At 51.6% G+C, this 15,513-nt stretch overlaps 4 protein-coding genes and 1 pseudogene across 5 annotated transcripts, besides 1 other annotated feature; 3 read left to right on the top strand and 2 right to left on the bottom strand.

Moving 5' to 3' along the window:
• Positions 1 to 175: 175 nt before the first annotated feature.
• Positions 176 to 1,781, bottom strand: NCS54_00905700 (annotated as a pseudogene). The gene is made up of 8 exons: positions 1,426 to 1,781; positions 1,330 to 1,371; positions 1,209 to 1,278; positions 1,134 to 1,161; positions 1,060 to 1,072; positions 915 to 1,004; positions 514 to 856; positions 176 to 433 (listed from the first exon to the last, which is right to left on the bottom strand).
• Positions 176 to 1,781: a sequence feature.
• Positions 1,782 to 2,436: 655 nt separating this feature from the next.
• On the bottom strand, positions 2,437 to 4,565 carry NCS54_00905600 (HET domain-containing protein; the record flags this gene model as incomplete). The annotated part of the gene is made up of 3 exons (XM_053154416.1): positions 2,437 to 4,037; positions 4,118 to 4,221; positions 4,267 to 4,565. The coding sequence occupies 3 exons, from the start codon at positions 4,563 to 4,565 to the stop codon at positions 2,437 to 2,439; spliced, it is 2,004 nt and encodes a 667-aa protein (XP_053010391.1).
• Positions 4,566 to 5,299: 734 nt separating this feature from the next.
• NCS54_00905500 (NAD(P)-bd-dom domain-containing protein) lies at positions 5,300 to 6,178 on the top strand (the record flags this gene model as incomplete). Its single annotated transcript, XM_053154415.1, has 1 exon — positions 5,300 to 6,178. One exon carries the CDS (start codon positions 5,300 to 5,302, stop codon positions 6,176 to 6,178), a length of 879 nt encoding a protein of 292 aa, XP_053010390.1.
• Positions 6,179 to 6,818: 640 nt separating this feature from the next.
• NCS54_00905400 (Acetylornithine transaminase) lies at positions 6,819 to 8,220 on the top strand (the record flags this gene model as incomplete). The annotated part of the gene is made up of 3 exons (XM_053154414.1): positions 6,819 to 6,821; positions 6,870 to 7,082; positions 7,138 to 8,220. 3 exons carry the CDS (start codon positions 6,819 to 6,821, stop codon positions 8,218 to 8,220), a joined length of 1,299 nt encoding a protein of 432 aa, XP_053010389.1.
• A 5,771-nt stretch (positions 8,221 to 13,991) lies between these two features.
• On the top strand, positions 13,992 to 15,251 carry NCS54_00905300 (Hypothetical protein; the record flags this gene model as incomplete). Its single annotated transcript, XM_053154413.1, has 2 exons — positions 13,992 to 14,570; positions 14,622 to 15,251. 2 exons carry the CDS (start codon positions 13,992 to 13,994, stop codon positions 15,249 to 15,251), a joined length of 1,209 nt encoding a protein of 402 aa, XP_053010388.1.
• Between the last annotated feature and the right edge of the window lie 262 nt (positions 15,252 to 15,513).

The following is a 15,513-nucleotide window of genomic DNA, read 5'->3' as shown; positions in this document are numbered from 1 at the left end:
AACTAACACGACGAGGCCTGCTTTCGACCGGCTTATTGAGTGAAGAGAGACAAACGGTAAGATTAAATAGCTACATGGAAGCGAAGTAAGTACATTTGTCATGTGATTCATCAATTCGTGATCCACCTCCTATCTCATGACCATCGAGCAAGTCTGTAGTCCTCTTGCGATGCCTCTAATCACTCGACTGGGGAACTTCCTTTGCAGACGGCTTCCGACCCCAGACCACCTTTTGGCGGTAGAACGCATGCGACTTTCCTGCACGCATCTCGCGGCGAAGATGGGAGATGTATACTTGAATTTCCTCTTTGCTCCAGCCCAGAGTGTGAGCCATGAAGAGAACGAAGCCTTCAGTATCAGACTCGAGCCCATACTGAGTGAAGCGTCCCATCTCCTTGAGTCTGGGATCCTTTGGCCATCCGCCAACAGGACACTAGCAAATATTGTGAGCCCTGCATTCAACATCGTAGAGAGCCTTCTTCGAGAGAAAGGCCGGTTAGGAGAAAGACCTACCTTGAACTCAAACTCATGGATGTCAACGAAGCCCGCCTTTTCCATCTCTTTCTTCTGGGTATCGTCTTCCACGACCGTAAAGGTTGCACCGAGCTTTTTGCCTCCTTCGACAAAGAACTTGCCCCATTGTCCCATTGCAGAATCATCCTTGACCGTTCCGTCATCACTCGTGATCGCTGAGGAAGTCTCGTAGCTCTCGACCCAGCCGCCAGGCTTACAGCAGCGAAAGGCTTCACTAAAAAGAGCACCCCAGTCTTTAATGCTGCCAACAAGCCATCTGATGTGGATATAATCAATCGAGTCGGGCTTGAATGTCCACTCGCGGGTGCAGTCTTCAATCTCGCTGCCATCTTATGATTAGTCCTGAGCCGACTACGGGATTGAGCATGTGTGACACGAACAATTGTAGGTTCGGAGGAACCCAGCCTGGCTGGATGGGGGATAGGTCTGTTCCTACAACACGTGCGTTGGGATACTCGTCGGCAAAGTCACTGCGAGGGTTAGCTGGAGAGTTTCTGCAGCGCATTCGTTTTAGTCATGACATACATGGCCCAGATGCCTGTGTTGTTGATTAGAGTAAATATTGAGTATATCAGGACTGATAATTGGGGATTCTTTACCTGTTCCAGTGCCAATATCGACAACAAACTGAGGAGTTAGCCAACGAACTGACGCATCATTCAGAAACCGCCTACCTCGAGGTTCTCTTTTTCCAGTGGCGCCAAATGAAGCTTTTCTCCAATGCCGAGAGTCAGAGTGTGATGGCTTAAAGGGTCTTAGTAAACATCATCCAGGTGACAGTAGTGGTAAGCATACTTGATGTCCATCACCTCATTCTGAGTTTCGTCATTTGCACCCCTAGCATCATGTCATCAGACATTACTGAACAAGAAACGGCATGCGAGGACGCACCAATACTGGGCATTACCCTGCTCACTGTGGTAAGATCGCCCATGAATAGTTCTATATTGTAGGATACTGGAGCTGATGGAAGCAGTTGACGATTCAGCGCCATCACCAAGAGCAGAATCGGCGTCTGTATCATCGGTTTGTCCCTGTTGTAACCATAAGCAAGGCACGACACATTGTGGCTTGGAGTGGTGAGACAACCTGCTGTGCCCAGTGCTGGGGAGGGAGGATGCCACCGGGCGGGGAATCTGCGGGCGTATCTTGACACATGTTGGGAGGGCTTGGACAGATGGATCAGCGGCTGGATTAGGTAGCCAACAGGTATGGAGCAGTCTGGAGTAAATGATGGCGAGGTTGTCCTGGTAATTACGAGCGATTTATTGAGAACAGAGTGTGAGCGGGGTAATGAAGTGGCTGCAGGGATGCAGGAACAATAGAAGTCCGAGGAGGCTCTGGTCAAGAGGATTACAGAGGCAGATTGACAAGTTAGAGCTGATGAACCACGTACGATTATTCAAAGCGATGGTATGGTCTCGACCTCTGATCCTAAGAACAGAGTCTCTCTACAATATACTCTCCATTATCCGCAACAAAGTCGCTGTTCATTGTTGTCTTCCCAAGTTTGCATCGCCGAGCCAAGAAGCGGGGTCCTCCACCATCCCGGTGTCGGGTCGCGGAGCATTGACGAGTTCAGCGAGTGCCAAGGATATCACCAGGGTATGAGAGAAACATCTACCTTGCAGCTTGACAGTTGAGGGGTTTGAAAGTGGCAGTTCGGCCGACATGAGATCAACCATCTTATATTTCATGATAGATCGCGGTCACCAATGAGTTCATGATGATTATTTGACAAGTTTTTGATAGGTTTAATAAATTCATGACGAGTTCATAATGAGTTGGCAATAGGTTTATTATGAGTTAGTGATAAGGAACAAAGTATCAGGGAAAAAAGAGAAACCCTCACAACGGGCGGAATTGACTCTAGCATAATTATGATTTGGCCGGCCTTGAGTATTAAACCAAAACAACTTCTTTTCTCAAGGGCTTGAAATGCTCGGGGGAAAATTTGGTCTCCCTGTCCGCGTATCCCAACAGAACCTGACCAAGCCGCTGGTGCTCCCCATTTTCCCCGTATCCAAGAATCAAGCAGTACAGGCTTCCAAATGGCCGCTGCCCAGATTGTCCCAAGATAAAAACGCTGACGGAGAACTCTCCATCTTCTTGCTGCGCCGGGCTCGTTGATCTCTGCAGCGTGACGCGGCCATCGTCGATGAGGTGTTCGCGCAGCGGGCAGTCGAGGATTATGTGTTTCACCTCCAGTGCTGGCGTCATCTCCTGCCTAATAAACATCTTAGATTTTCCCTCCTGAAATCGAATAGTGTAGTATATGTGCGGGCCGTATAGGGTTATAGTTCCTCTAGAGACAGCTCCAAACTGATTTCTCTGGTACACAGGCGTGGTACTCGCATCTACGGCCTCACAAAGAATGTGTGTTAGAGGTAACGAAAACTCCACACCCCTTCTGTAGAAGCTGAGCGAGGCCCAGGAGAAGCTTGGTGCGACATAGCGGTCAGAGTACCGACCCAGTTCACCCGCTGCGTACCATTTCAACTGTTGCACAAGAGTGTGTCGCCAGAGTCCAGCAACATATGGTGTCTGTCCGTTGAGCGCGGGGAACCTGGGGGCCATTTTCCTTGCCAAACTGGACAATGACACCAACTTGTCTGTGTCTTTGGTGAAGAGCCTGTGGGAAAACTCCTCGACTAAGCTCTCCCAAGATCGTTCGTCAAGACTTGTAGGACTCGAAACCTGCCAAAGACCATGATAGGCCTTGCTAGGCTGCCGACCGCATTGGCACGCGGATCCCGCATTGCACTTCCACTGGATATCATCCTTTGTAAACTTGATATATCTAGATGAGAGGACTTCCTCTTGGAATGTCCACCCACGGGTATCGAGGGGGTCATGAGGGTGGCCCACCGACTTGTGCTTATGGAATCCAGAAGTGCAGATGGAGCTCACAGTTAGTTGGAAAGGCAAGTCGAGTGATGTCCGAAGCCGATCATGGCGCCTTTCAACGTTGAGGAACCCACTGTGACAAGACGTCGATGAGGCGGCGATGATAGTCACTTTGGACATAGAGTATACAGTGGCCATTTTCGTGGCCTCAACTTCCCAGTCATGTATTGAGTCCTGAATGATACAGAGCGAATCGATCCAAATATATCCAATTTTCAGCTCTCTGCACACCCATAAGGCTTGCTGAATAGTAACAGGCAGCTTTGAAGTATCAATACCGGAACGAAGGGCCTGAATGGTGGAAGCTGTTGCCTTGTATGGTGGATTTGACTGCAACTCGGACGCGCTGCCCCAGCAGTAGCTGAGGGCAGCGAATTGCCCCGGCATGACATCAGTGTCGAAGTCGAGGAGGATTACAGATTGATTGCGGATCTGCAAGACCCGGGCTGGCCACTGAGCCTCGTCATCTAGTGCCAGAGGCTCGCAATCATGCGCTGGATTGAAGAGGCAGTTGTTGAGCTGGTTCCTGATAAAGGAGACATTTTCGCCTGATAGGTTGGCCTGACTGGTTTCATCAATGGGCTGTGGAATAGGTTCTGCCATCAACATATGAATTAGCGAAAGGATTTATGATGTCAAGGCTACAAATGGCACGGTAGCCTAGATGCGTACATACCATCCTCGAGAGATATCACACAGCCGAGTTCGGGCTTGACGTCGGCCATCGAGATCATCTCGATAGAGGATCGGCTCACAAGTTCAAGCTCGACAGTTTCCTCACTGAGCTTGAATGAGCAATTGTCACAAAAATGTGAGACAACATACCTTTCGTCTCCAGGTTGGACATCGGACCAGATTCCTGCCCAAACTGCGGCCTCACAAAGCACACCACAAAATGGGCAACCTTTACCTCCACGTTCTCGGATGTCTTTAGGAAATTCTTCAATGTAACCATTGGGCTCCAGCTTGAAGAGCAGCTTGCGACATCGTGAGCAGAGATTCCATTCTGCTAGCAGTGCCCATGTTGCCTGACTCCGTGGTCGAAATCGGGCCTCCTTCAACGCGTCGATGCTGCTAGTGGTATATGTCAAAACATCAGAGTCTATAGCTTGCAAGTATGACATGGCTTGTGAAGAGCAGGAGGCTTATTCTCACAAGGTTCAATGTATGATGAGGTGGGATGGGTCTGAAGATGACTGCGGGGAATGTTGTTAGCCAAGGCGGATCAGCAGGGAAAACAATAATCCACATTTACGCGAATTGACAAGCAATCTACTATTACATTAAGGTAGAGCTGAACTGGTTACCCGCTCCAGGTAAACAAGTGATCAAGATTTGAGGGTTGATTAATTCGTTGTCAGAGCCGTGTGCAGAGCTAGCCTAACGGTTGACATATACATCATCAAGCCCCCGGCCTGTTTCTTGATAACTCTTCTCTAACGCGAAACTAGTTATATGCAAACCCTAGCTGAAGTATTACTCCTAGGTTTAGATTTATACCAGGAGGTCGCCATGACAAAACACACACTGTTGGTGAGCAAACCATAAAGTGGGTCCATGATGTACTAAATATGGAAATCGGGTTTACGGAGTTGTATTTGACCTTGGAGCTGACAGGCTTTCGGATTTACAGGTGCACGGCTTTGGAGATATGCAGATCTACGGGTTTATTGATATGCGTCACTACCAACTCCGAATATTGTAATCAATAATGAATTCTTTATAATTTCCCTGGTTTCTTATGCCTTTTTTGAGACCAAATCTCTTCGTCTTCAGAACCCTTTTCTAAGGAAGATCGACAACACAATATCATTTACTCCCCTAGACCATATTATTTATCCTAAGTCCAAAACTCGACATGTATGCAATCCTCGGAGCGGCCGGCAAAGTCGGCTTTGCAACGTCATCGGCATTGCGCAAAGCTGGTGTCCCTGTTAGAGCGATTCTTCGCGATGCGTCAAAGGCGGCGCCACTGCGTGAACTCGGCTGCGAGATTGCGGTGGCCGACCTGCAGGATTCTCTAGCCCTCGCAAAGGCGATCGGGGATGCAGACACCGTCCAAATCATCCTTCCCCCGTCTCCACAGGCGAAAGACACGGCCGAGGAGATGCGAAGAGCGATCGAGAGTCTGGCTGCCGCGCTTGAAGAGGCTCGTCCGAAGCGTGTGCTGGCGATTTCTGACTACGGGGCTCACATCACTCATGATATCGGAATGCCTACCATGTGCCGTACTTTCGAGGAACGACTTCGCAAACTCGACTGCCAGAAGGTGTTTCTGCGATCGGCTGAACATATGCAAGGATGGGGACGTGCTATCCCAGCGGCGGTAGAGTCTGGCACTCTGTTGAGCTTTCACGATCCGGTCGATATGCCGTTTCCCACGATTTCAGCACCAGACCTAGGCTTGATAGCTGCTGATATCTTGTTGCAACCCCCCAGCGACAAGGACGTGGAGATTGTGCATGCCGAGGGCCCGCGCCGGTACAGCGCCAAGGATGTGGCGACGGCTTTGGGTGAATTGCTGGGTCGGACATTCGAGGTAGAGGCTGTGCCTCGTTCACAATGGAAGGATGCTTTTGAGAGAGTCATGAGTGTGACTCTTGCTGAACTCTTGATCAAGGCCAATGATGCCCAAAATGAGGGTGGCCTTGTTGACGTCGAGCCTAATTCTGACACCGTTCGGTATGGCACTACAAAGTTGATTGACGCACTCCGGCCATTGCTTGCATCTCAGTAGCACGACATAGATATCTAGTATCTCTCAACGTATGGGGATTTTTATGATCCTTCTCAAACATGACGGTGCTCTAACTGTAATCTTTATCATGGTGGCCAAGGCATCTTGTGGAGACATCATTGATGACCAGAACAAGTGGCACTGCAGCCATAAGCAATCTGTGTTAATGAATGCCTGTTCACTTTGGAACACATTGCATCTTCTTGACTGCCCCAGCTGGTTATCTACCCAGATAATTGATCCCATATCGCTGAGTTCCATATGACCAACTCGTCATTCCTATCATCAATTCTCGGAGCCGGCCAGGAACCGACCGGCACCGAATATCTACAACTTCCCCGCTTTGATGACGCAGGATTACTGGCCGGCAGATGTTGAACCAACTATCCTAGGTCTAGCGTCCCCCAACCCCATCAATCTGATGAGTCCCGTGATACCTCGCCGTTGATCAGGAACACCTTGGCGGCTTGAATTGTGGAGAAGTTTGGACAGTCTTTGTTACGCTTTGTGTCGGTTCCCAGTCTCGCGTCGGCTCCGGCGCCGCCAGTGGTGACGGTACAAAAGGCTTCAAGAGACAGCCTTTCTCACAAACTTTGTGCTTATTCCTTACAACCCAATAATACCGTCATTCTATTCCAAAATGGTGGGACCCGAGTGTATATCAACCTTGCCTTTACTCACATTCACCTAGGCAACTCTCCCAGGCGATGCTCAGGCCCAGAAACCTGATTCGGGGTCAGGTATACTTCCTACATACCCCCGCCCGAGCTTGATGCTCACAAAGGGCGAGGGATCATATGTCACCGCTTCCAACAATAAGAAGTACCTGGACTTTACCTCTGGTATCGCCGTTGTTTCGCTGGGTCACTCTGATCCCGAAATCACCAAGATCATCACCGATCAGGCAAGTCGCTCCGCCCTCTTGGAGGCTTCAGTACTAACCGGGTCTTTGACTTCAGGCCGGCAAGCTCATGCATGCCTCGATGCTGTTTGAGAACGAATGGGCAGATGTATTGGCCAGGAACCTCGTTTCCAAGACGAAATCTTCCGGTACCATGTCAGATGCGCACCAAGTGTTTTTGGCCAGTTCAGGAACAGAAGCCAACGAAGCAGCCTTGAAGTTTGCCCGCAATTTTGCCAAGAAGATCGATCCTTCTGGCAACAAATTTGAGGTCGTGGCCTTTGCCAATGCCTTCCATGGTCGCTCGTTTGGATCCTTGTCGGCCACTTACAACCCCAAGTATCGCGAGCCGTTTGCGCCTCTGGTCCCTGGCTTCAAGCACGGCACCTTCAACTCGGTCGAGGGACTCGACTCTCTCATCACTGACAAGACTTGTGCTGTCATCGTTGAGCCATTGCAGGGAGAGGGAGGCATCTACCCCGCAAAGGCAGAGTTCATGACTGCTCTGCGGAAACGTTGCGACGAGACCAAGGCCCTGTTGATTGCCGACGAGGTGCAGAGCGGAATCGGCCGGACGGGGTCCCTCTGGGCCCATGCCCATCCTTCTTTGAGAGACCCCAAGACCAACAAGGTCTTTGCGGAGCCAGATATTCTCACCACGGCCAAGGCATTGGGCAATGGTTTCCCTGTCGGTGCTACCATTGTGACGCGACGGGTTGCAGAAACCATTGGTCTTGGAATCCACGGCACGACTTACGGAGGCAACCCACTCGCATGCCGAATCGCAAACAACGTTCTCGACCGCGTGTCGAAGGATGACTTCCTCAAGCAGGTCCAGGTCAAGTCTGATCATCTCGTCAAGGGACTGAAGGATCTGCAGGCCAAGATGCCAGGGGTTATCAAGGATGTCCGAGGTCACGGCCTGATGCTCGGCATCGAGTTGCAGCCAGAGTTTAGCGGAAAGATACCCGAGGTGATCCAAAATGCTCGAGATCGCGGTCTTTTGGTCATCGTTGCTGGACCTTGTATTCGCATGGTTCCTCCGTTGACGATTGAGGCGAAGGACCTGGATCTGGGTTTGGACATTTTCAAGGCGGCTCTTCAGACCGTATGCGAGAAAAAGAATGGGGGAAAGCTATGAGATGCTGGCAGGGCTCGTGAAAATTCTACACTGCGAAACAAAATAGAGGTCATGGAAAAAAGCTCCTCATCTCAAAGTGATTGTCAAGTGTTGCTAGACAAACGGCACCCTCTAGGATCTCTTTATCCAGACAGAGAGCTCTATATACCCATATGTTCGTGTGTTTGGCTAATTATGCTTGTGAACCGGGCACCTTTTAACACTGAGACTTGGCGTCGCGATCAAGTCAGCATAAAACAGATAGATACCTATTCTCCTCTCACTGGTTTAAGAAAACATCCCTTTCATTATTCCGGATCTGTCACAATGGCGCTTTATATCTGGTTATCAAACATGTATTAAATGCTCAGACTAGTTATATTCATTAAATTCAACTCTAATGCGTAGCACTAGATGTGGGCTGGCTCCAAACCACTGGAGTATAGAGATCCGTGACCGTGACCGTTCCATACTTCTCCTCCGACTCTTCCACGGCCTCCTGGTACAGATCTGGCAAGGAAGGCTCATCCGGCTTCAGCATCTGAGCTGCCATGGCCATCTTGGTGTCACCCTTGGCTAGCTTCTTATCTGTAATCTCCCAGGTTGGGTGAGAGTCACACTCCAGCTTGGGTCCTCCGGCTGAGACGATGGCTCGCTCTACGCATCCTGCCTTGATGGTGAATGGTAGGTTAAAGGCCACGCTGGTGCCCCATTTCTCTGTCTCGCCGTACCAGTGCCAGCCTGTCATTGCACCGCAGCCGCCCTCTTCGTCCTTGAGCTTCGCCCCCTCGTCGTCGCTCCAACCATCGATTCTCGTAATTTCGACGTACCAGAAGAGACCTGCAGCGTAGACATCACAGTAAGCTGTTGGTGTTGGATCAGGCTCAGCCGTCACAGTCACTGTTTTTCGAGGAGTTGTGGATGTGGATGTCGTGGATGTTGTTGTCGGGGTTGGCGTCTCGGTGGTCGTGGGGATCAGGCGGCATACGCAGGTGCCAAAGGCGTTATCGGGGTTGAAAGGCCAGTGGAAGCAAGTAGGCTCTTTGCCCTCTTCGCAGTCCATCTCACACTCGTTGTTGCTCAAGCATCCCTTGCCCTCACCAGTGTTTGTGGGCTCAGGAGCGCTGCTGGTTGTCGAGGAGGGAACATCACCCTCACATTGGCAGATCTTGAAGCCAGGGAGGAGAACCACGGTGGCACAAGTGGCAGTTTTCCCCTCATCACAGTTCCAATCCTTACACTCGTCATCATTGTCGCATCTGGTGAGCGGCTGTCCAGTCGAGGTAGGGTCAGACTCTGTCTCAGACCTGGAAACAACAGTTGACAGAGTAGTGGCACTCTCGGTAGTAGTCGACGCGACCTTGCAAGAAGGCCCCTCCTCAACTTCATCGCGCTTCTTGGGAATGTTACCAATGTCCCAGTCCCATGCGACGTTGATGGTGGTAGTGCCCTGCCCTGCTGCCCGTGCAACCAAAGTGTTATAGCGCGAGTTCAAGATGGACCACTTCTGCCTCCAGATCTTTTCCTGAGTCGCCTTCTGTTGCGCGTTCCATTGGGTATTGCCATTGATCTTGTTCTGCATGGCCGTCTTGCAATCGTTGAGATCCTGCTGAATTCTGCCAGGCATGGCAGCGAAGGCTTGTGCAATCGCCTGGTTGATGGAATGGGTCTCGGTGCCGGTGAATCGGTTCTCCATGAAGGTCTTGTATCGTTCTGCAAACGACCACTTGTTGTCGACGACTGCAGGATCCTGAAGACAATCCCGGGCATTCTTGTCCATATCCAGGCTTTAGAGTAACACTGTTAGCTTTTGTTGAGATGCTCCAATGTCGGAATACTTACAGCGCCTTGTAGACACGCAGATTCTGCCGGATCATGGCCTCGTGAGAATGACGTTGGTTGGCCAGCTGGACACCAACGAAGAGTTTGTCGATGATCTCGATTTGTTTGTTGACTTCCCCCTCCATTTGCGCCAGACTGAGTGTCTGCCAGTTGATCACCTTGTTCACGCCCTCTCGTACCTTCTTTCGAATGTTCTGTGGTGTGGTGGCGAACCCCTGTGGCGCAGCGTTAGCAAAGTCTCACTCTCGTACCGTCAAATTGACTTACCTTGGCTTCATTCGTCCATGCATCCACGCCGATGAAGTCGTCGAGGAAGTGGGCATCAAGGGGTTGGATCTGCTGGTGCTCCTGGCCGCCAGGGTTCTTCTTGGCTCCGGGATAGGTGTTAAAGACGTCTTTGACGAACTCCATGTCTTGTGCGTTGTTTGGCTGAGATCCGAAGGGCGATGACATGGCACTGCCATAGTAGATCAAGTCGTCGCAGCTAATCTGTTGGGCAGGCTGGCTGGGCTTGGTGCCACGGATACTCTGACCTCGTCCATTGCTGGGGGTGATGGACCACCAAAAGTCCTTCAGGAAGCTCTTCTCGAAGATGTGATCAATCGACGGCGCCTTCTCCTTGTAATTGGCGGCATCTGGGGCAGGGAGCGGCTTTCCACCAAAGTACTGGTTGGACGGTTTAGGTCCATTGACAGTCAGATAGCAACCGCGATTGTCATTCCTTCGTTCCCAGAAGTACCATCTATCGATAAGTCTCAAGGGTGAGCTACCTGACTTCTTGATAGCCTGTTCGTACAGGAAGACGTCGTTGCCTTCAGGGTACTCGGGGAACGTGATGGGGACACTCGCCGGGATGTAACAGTTGCCCAACTTGTTGTCCTTATTGATTTGGTTGGCTTCGGGAGATGACCATCTCTTCTCAACGAACGGATTCTCATCCGCTACATCCCTGCCTAGGCTTCCGTCCATGGTGTATAGAAGTTCGTCAGAGCATTCTGCGCATTCTTCACCACCACCAGTGGCACTGCAGCCTTCAGCCTCAGTTGTTGTCGAGGTGACACCAGTCACACTGCAGCCAGTGTGAGTCTTGGTGCAGGTTGTGGTACAATCTGGCGTAATTTCGGCATCAACGGGTCCTGTGTATGTGGTGCAAGCAACGAGACAATCACTGGCAGTGGATGTTTCGCTGCAAGCGGTGGATGATTTGTCGTCGTCATCATCATCGTCGTCATCTTTTTCGGACTTTGGTGGGTCATTGCACTTGGTGATGAATGTCTGGATGCAAGGGAATGAGAAGCCGGGGAAGCCTGGGAACTTGAACCAGACGCCAGTGACGGGAGGGAAGCCAAAGAGGATAAGGCCAGAGCCATCGTCGTCACACTCCTTGGAGCCGACAATGACGGGAACAACGGTCTGCTCGGTGGAACCCTCTGAGGTAGTGGTGATCCAGGTGTTGGTGGTCCACTCAGGGTGGCCAGAGGCACAGGTAGGCGACCAGTTCTCAGGAGGGGCGGTGACAGTGGAGGCGTAACTTTCGCTTTGACCCGACGTGGTTGTAGTGGGAGGGAGAGTTGTCGGGACACCAGCTGAAGTAGTAGAAGGCGGGACATCGCTTGTCACGCTTGCACTGCCAGAAGTTGCCGTCTCAGTGGCTCCGGGCTGAGTAGGTTCAGCTTCAGTGCCAGAGGAGGCCGTCTCGGTTCCAGCAGGCCCAGTCTCAGTAGAAGGCCCCGTCTCAGAGGTGACACCCTCGGTAGTGCCGGGCTGAGTAGGATTGCTCTCAGTAGTAGAAGAGCCGGTCTCAGTACCGGATGGCTCAGTCTCAGTGGCTCCCGTCTCGGTGTTCGAGGGCTGATTAGGACCAGTTTCGGTGCCAGTCTCGGTGCCAGAAGAAGCCGTATCAGTGTTGCCAGGCTGAGTAGGAGCGGTTTCAGTTCCAGAAGAAGCTGGCTCGGTGGCCCCCGTCTCTGCTGTACCAGACTGAGTACCGCTGCCTTCAGTTCCGGCAGAGCTGGTTTCGGTACCAGAAGGACCAGCAGTTTCGGTAGCAGATCCCGTCTCGGTGCCTGTAGGATGAGTGACGCTGCCTTCCGTGCCAGAAGAAGCAGTCTCGGTATTGCCGGGCTGAGTAGGACCGGTCTCAGTACCTGAAAAGCCAGTTTCTGTACCAGTTGAGTCGCTCTGAGTGCCGACAAAGCTTGTTTCAGTACGAGTTTCGGTGCCAGTAGGGGCTGAAGGACCGGTCTCAGTACCACTGGGTTGGGTAGGGTTGCTTTCAGTGACAGAAATGCCGGTCTCGGTGTTGGAAGCGCCGGTATCAGTGGTGACTCCCGTCTCGGTGTTGTCGGAGTGAGTAAGGCCAGTCTCAGTACCAGTAGAGTCGGTCTCGGTTCCGGCAGAGCCAGTTTCGGTGTTTGGCGAGCCTCTCTGCGTTCCAGCAGAGTTGGTCTCGGTGCCAGTCACTCCAGTCTCAGTGCCATCAACTGTCGAGGGCCCTGTCTCAGTGTTTCCAGGCTGCGTAGAGCCAGGCTCTGTTCCGGGAAGGGTGGTCTCGGAAATGACTCCGGAGGGGATAGAGGCAGTACCAGTCTCCGTCTCAATGCTGCCAGACTGGCCAGAAGTGGCAGTTCCAGTCGGGCCAGGCACAGTGTTGGAGTCATCAGGTCTAGGGATAGTATTGGTGTTGGTGTTGGTGCTGGTGTTGCTTGGCTGATCAGTCTCAGTGTCGGTACTGTCAGACTGACCAGGGATGGTGTTGGTGTTGCCGGGCTGGCCAGGAATAGTCCCGCTGACACTGCTGGTGAGCCACGATGAAAGAGTGCCAGCAGAGGTGCCTTCTTGAGAGCCACTAGCAGACAAACTGTTCATGGAACCAGAGGCAGATTGGGAGTCGATATCAGTCGAAGCTGACTGATAAGGAGGGAGTGAAGAGCCAGTTGTGTGTGGGTTAGACGGCCTACAAGGCCCGCCCAGGGCACCTGAGGCCCAGAGCAAAAGAAGAATTCTCATAATGAGAATAGGAAAGAAAAGAATGAATACAGTGGGGTTAACGAATGGCTGAAGACCAAAGAAACGAATGTGAGGTGGGATAGCATGGAGAAGAGGTGCCAGGACATTTAGTTCTTAAATATCTTACTATGATCTTTGCAATTTACCTTGATTAATTTCCCTTGTAGTAAAAAAATCTGGAGAATTTTCTTGAGTTCACTCATCCTGGGCAGCTGAAAATAGGATGCGGGCATTTCCTTGCACACAGATGAGCCCCGATCCGCAGCGCAGTTGTCGAGCAATGGTCGGTGCCGAATGTCGTGGCCGAAAACTCGGGGCGCACAGAATGTCCCTATCTAATCTAGCACATGATGATCCAATTCACATTATGGTTCCATTGCATGAGCAAGGCTCATGAGGTCAAATGGATGACAGGTCACCCTCGAAATAACGACAATCATTGGCGGTCTGGAAGCCAGCACTGAAGGAACATCCAGGACGCTGCAATCCATCGTTTGTTTCACACAAACCAAATGCAGTGGGTGCTCCATTAGTGAACGGCCCATGCATGGCAGCTAGGGCACGTTCTAGCGGCTTCCTACGGGGCACAGGCTTCTACGCTTCTCAATGAGAGATTGAAGGGACTGCCATTTCATCGTCCAGTTCGAGTGGACGTGCAGGTGAAACGGCCCACAGGAGCAGCATGCAATCTCATGCAAGGCACGGAGCAAGGTACAGCACGCACATCAATGTGTTTCACAGCCGCATATACGAGCTTACCAACTCCTACGGGATGTTTCTTCCGGAAAAAAAAAAAAAACGTCGATCGGAACAACCACCGGCCCACCCGCTTCGGCCCGCAAACGAGGTAAAAACAAGGCACCGACGAGGCGCAGGCAACAAGGCAGTGTTTACTTCCTTCTTGTCAAACCTCCGCTTCTATCGTCCACCGCTATCGCAACATGGGTTGCGCGAACGAGTTCCCCCACTGCGCGATATGCGGCTACCAAATGTACGGCAGGCCTGGTTACGAGTCTGGCCCCGTCGCTTGGGAACCTTCACTATGGCAAAAGACCGTTATCGCCCTCATAGGCCCTCACGAGCAATACTGCAGACGACAACAAGATGACACCCTCAGCGTGCCGATAATAGCGCATGCTGCCAGCCTATGTGACGGCGCCATGGGATATTTAAGGCTATATCAAAGCGGCCGGAAAGTTCACCTGCAAAGGCAATTCCAGTCTGAGGACCTATTTCCTGATGGCCCGTCCGGCCTTCATTGGTGCCTTGGTGTACACGAGGCCTGTCTGACGATGGCCTCTTTGGTGATGCAGACATCGCCGACTTCACAGCTGAGATCCCTTCGAGATCTTTGGGTCACTCTTGATCGGCGATGCGAGGTAACAGTAAGGGTCCGGACAGGCCTCAGCTTCTTTCATTGGCTGCCCCTCATTCCACTCCCGAAAAGGCCAGGTGGAGCGCGCAGGCGTTGGGGTAGTTACTATATTCCTGATTACCATCCTGGATCATATTACAACTGGGTGAGCACAACAGCCCCGGCCTCCCATTTCGCTCTACTAACCCATCCCTAGTGGCTCGATGATCCATTAGTTATTCCAGATCTCTCCAGACGTTTGCTGTCAAACCTGCAGCTCGTTGAGCCTCATACAGATCGCCCTGGCAGCCTGCAAACGAGCCTGGATAGCCTGCCCCAAGAGCTCCACGACAGGATCATATCACTTCTGCTGGAGGGAACTATCAGCCTGGACTGCACTCGTTTGCTACCGCAGTCATACTGGAAACAACTCTTTGTTCGAATCCGAATCCCATTTCTTTGGGATCTCGACAACACTCTTGTGTTAGAGTTCAAAGACAAAGACGGCAAGGAGTGGGATTGGGAGAGGCTCTTCCGGCAGGTCATGGCGCGCGTTCAACCCCCTACCTATCCCGAGCACAGCGACATCAGGGCATGGAACCACGGCGAGGTAGGGCTGGATGTACCTCCTGGCTTCACTAATCGGCGCCGCATTTGGCAGCTTCTTGAAGATATGGATCCTGATGAGGTGGAGAAGTATGGTCTGGGAGAGCGGGAAGATGGCACAACAAGCGGGGTAGACGATATGTCATGGGAGACAACTTCGGATGTCGACGCAGGGTTTGAGCAAGATTGGGGCCGGGTGTTGGACCCTTCCGAGATCCCTAGGTCGGATCTTCCGTGGTAGTATCAAAATATCAGTGGCGTCACCACCTCGCCACGACAGTCGTATGTGATTTATTCACCAGCTATCTTGAGCCATTCCACTTTAATGGTGGTATGTATCTAGGCATGTTCGGTGAATAGCTGCTGACTAGTCTTGGCTGAGATGTTTCCAGTAGCCCATAACTATGCTGTCGAGTCATCACCAGAAGAGGCCGTCCTTGACTCCTCTGTTTCCGCTGTGTTATTTCCTAGACTGTCGCCAACATCCATCTTCACATGAAGAA

Source organism: Fusarium falciforme, chromosome 7, assembly GCF_026873545.1.
Source record: "Fusarium falciforme chromosome 7, complete sequence".
Taxonomy (NCBI): domain Eukaryota; kingdom Fungi; phylum Ascomycota; class Sordariomycetes; order Hypocreales; family Nectriaceae; genus Fusarium; species Fusarium falciforme.
The sequence above is the reverse complement of the archived record's forward strand: the minus strand, read 5'-3'. Positions and strand labels throughout refer to the sequence as shown.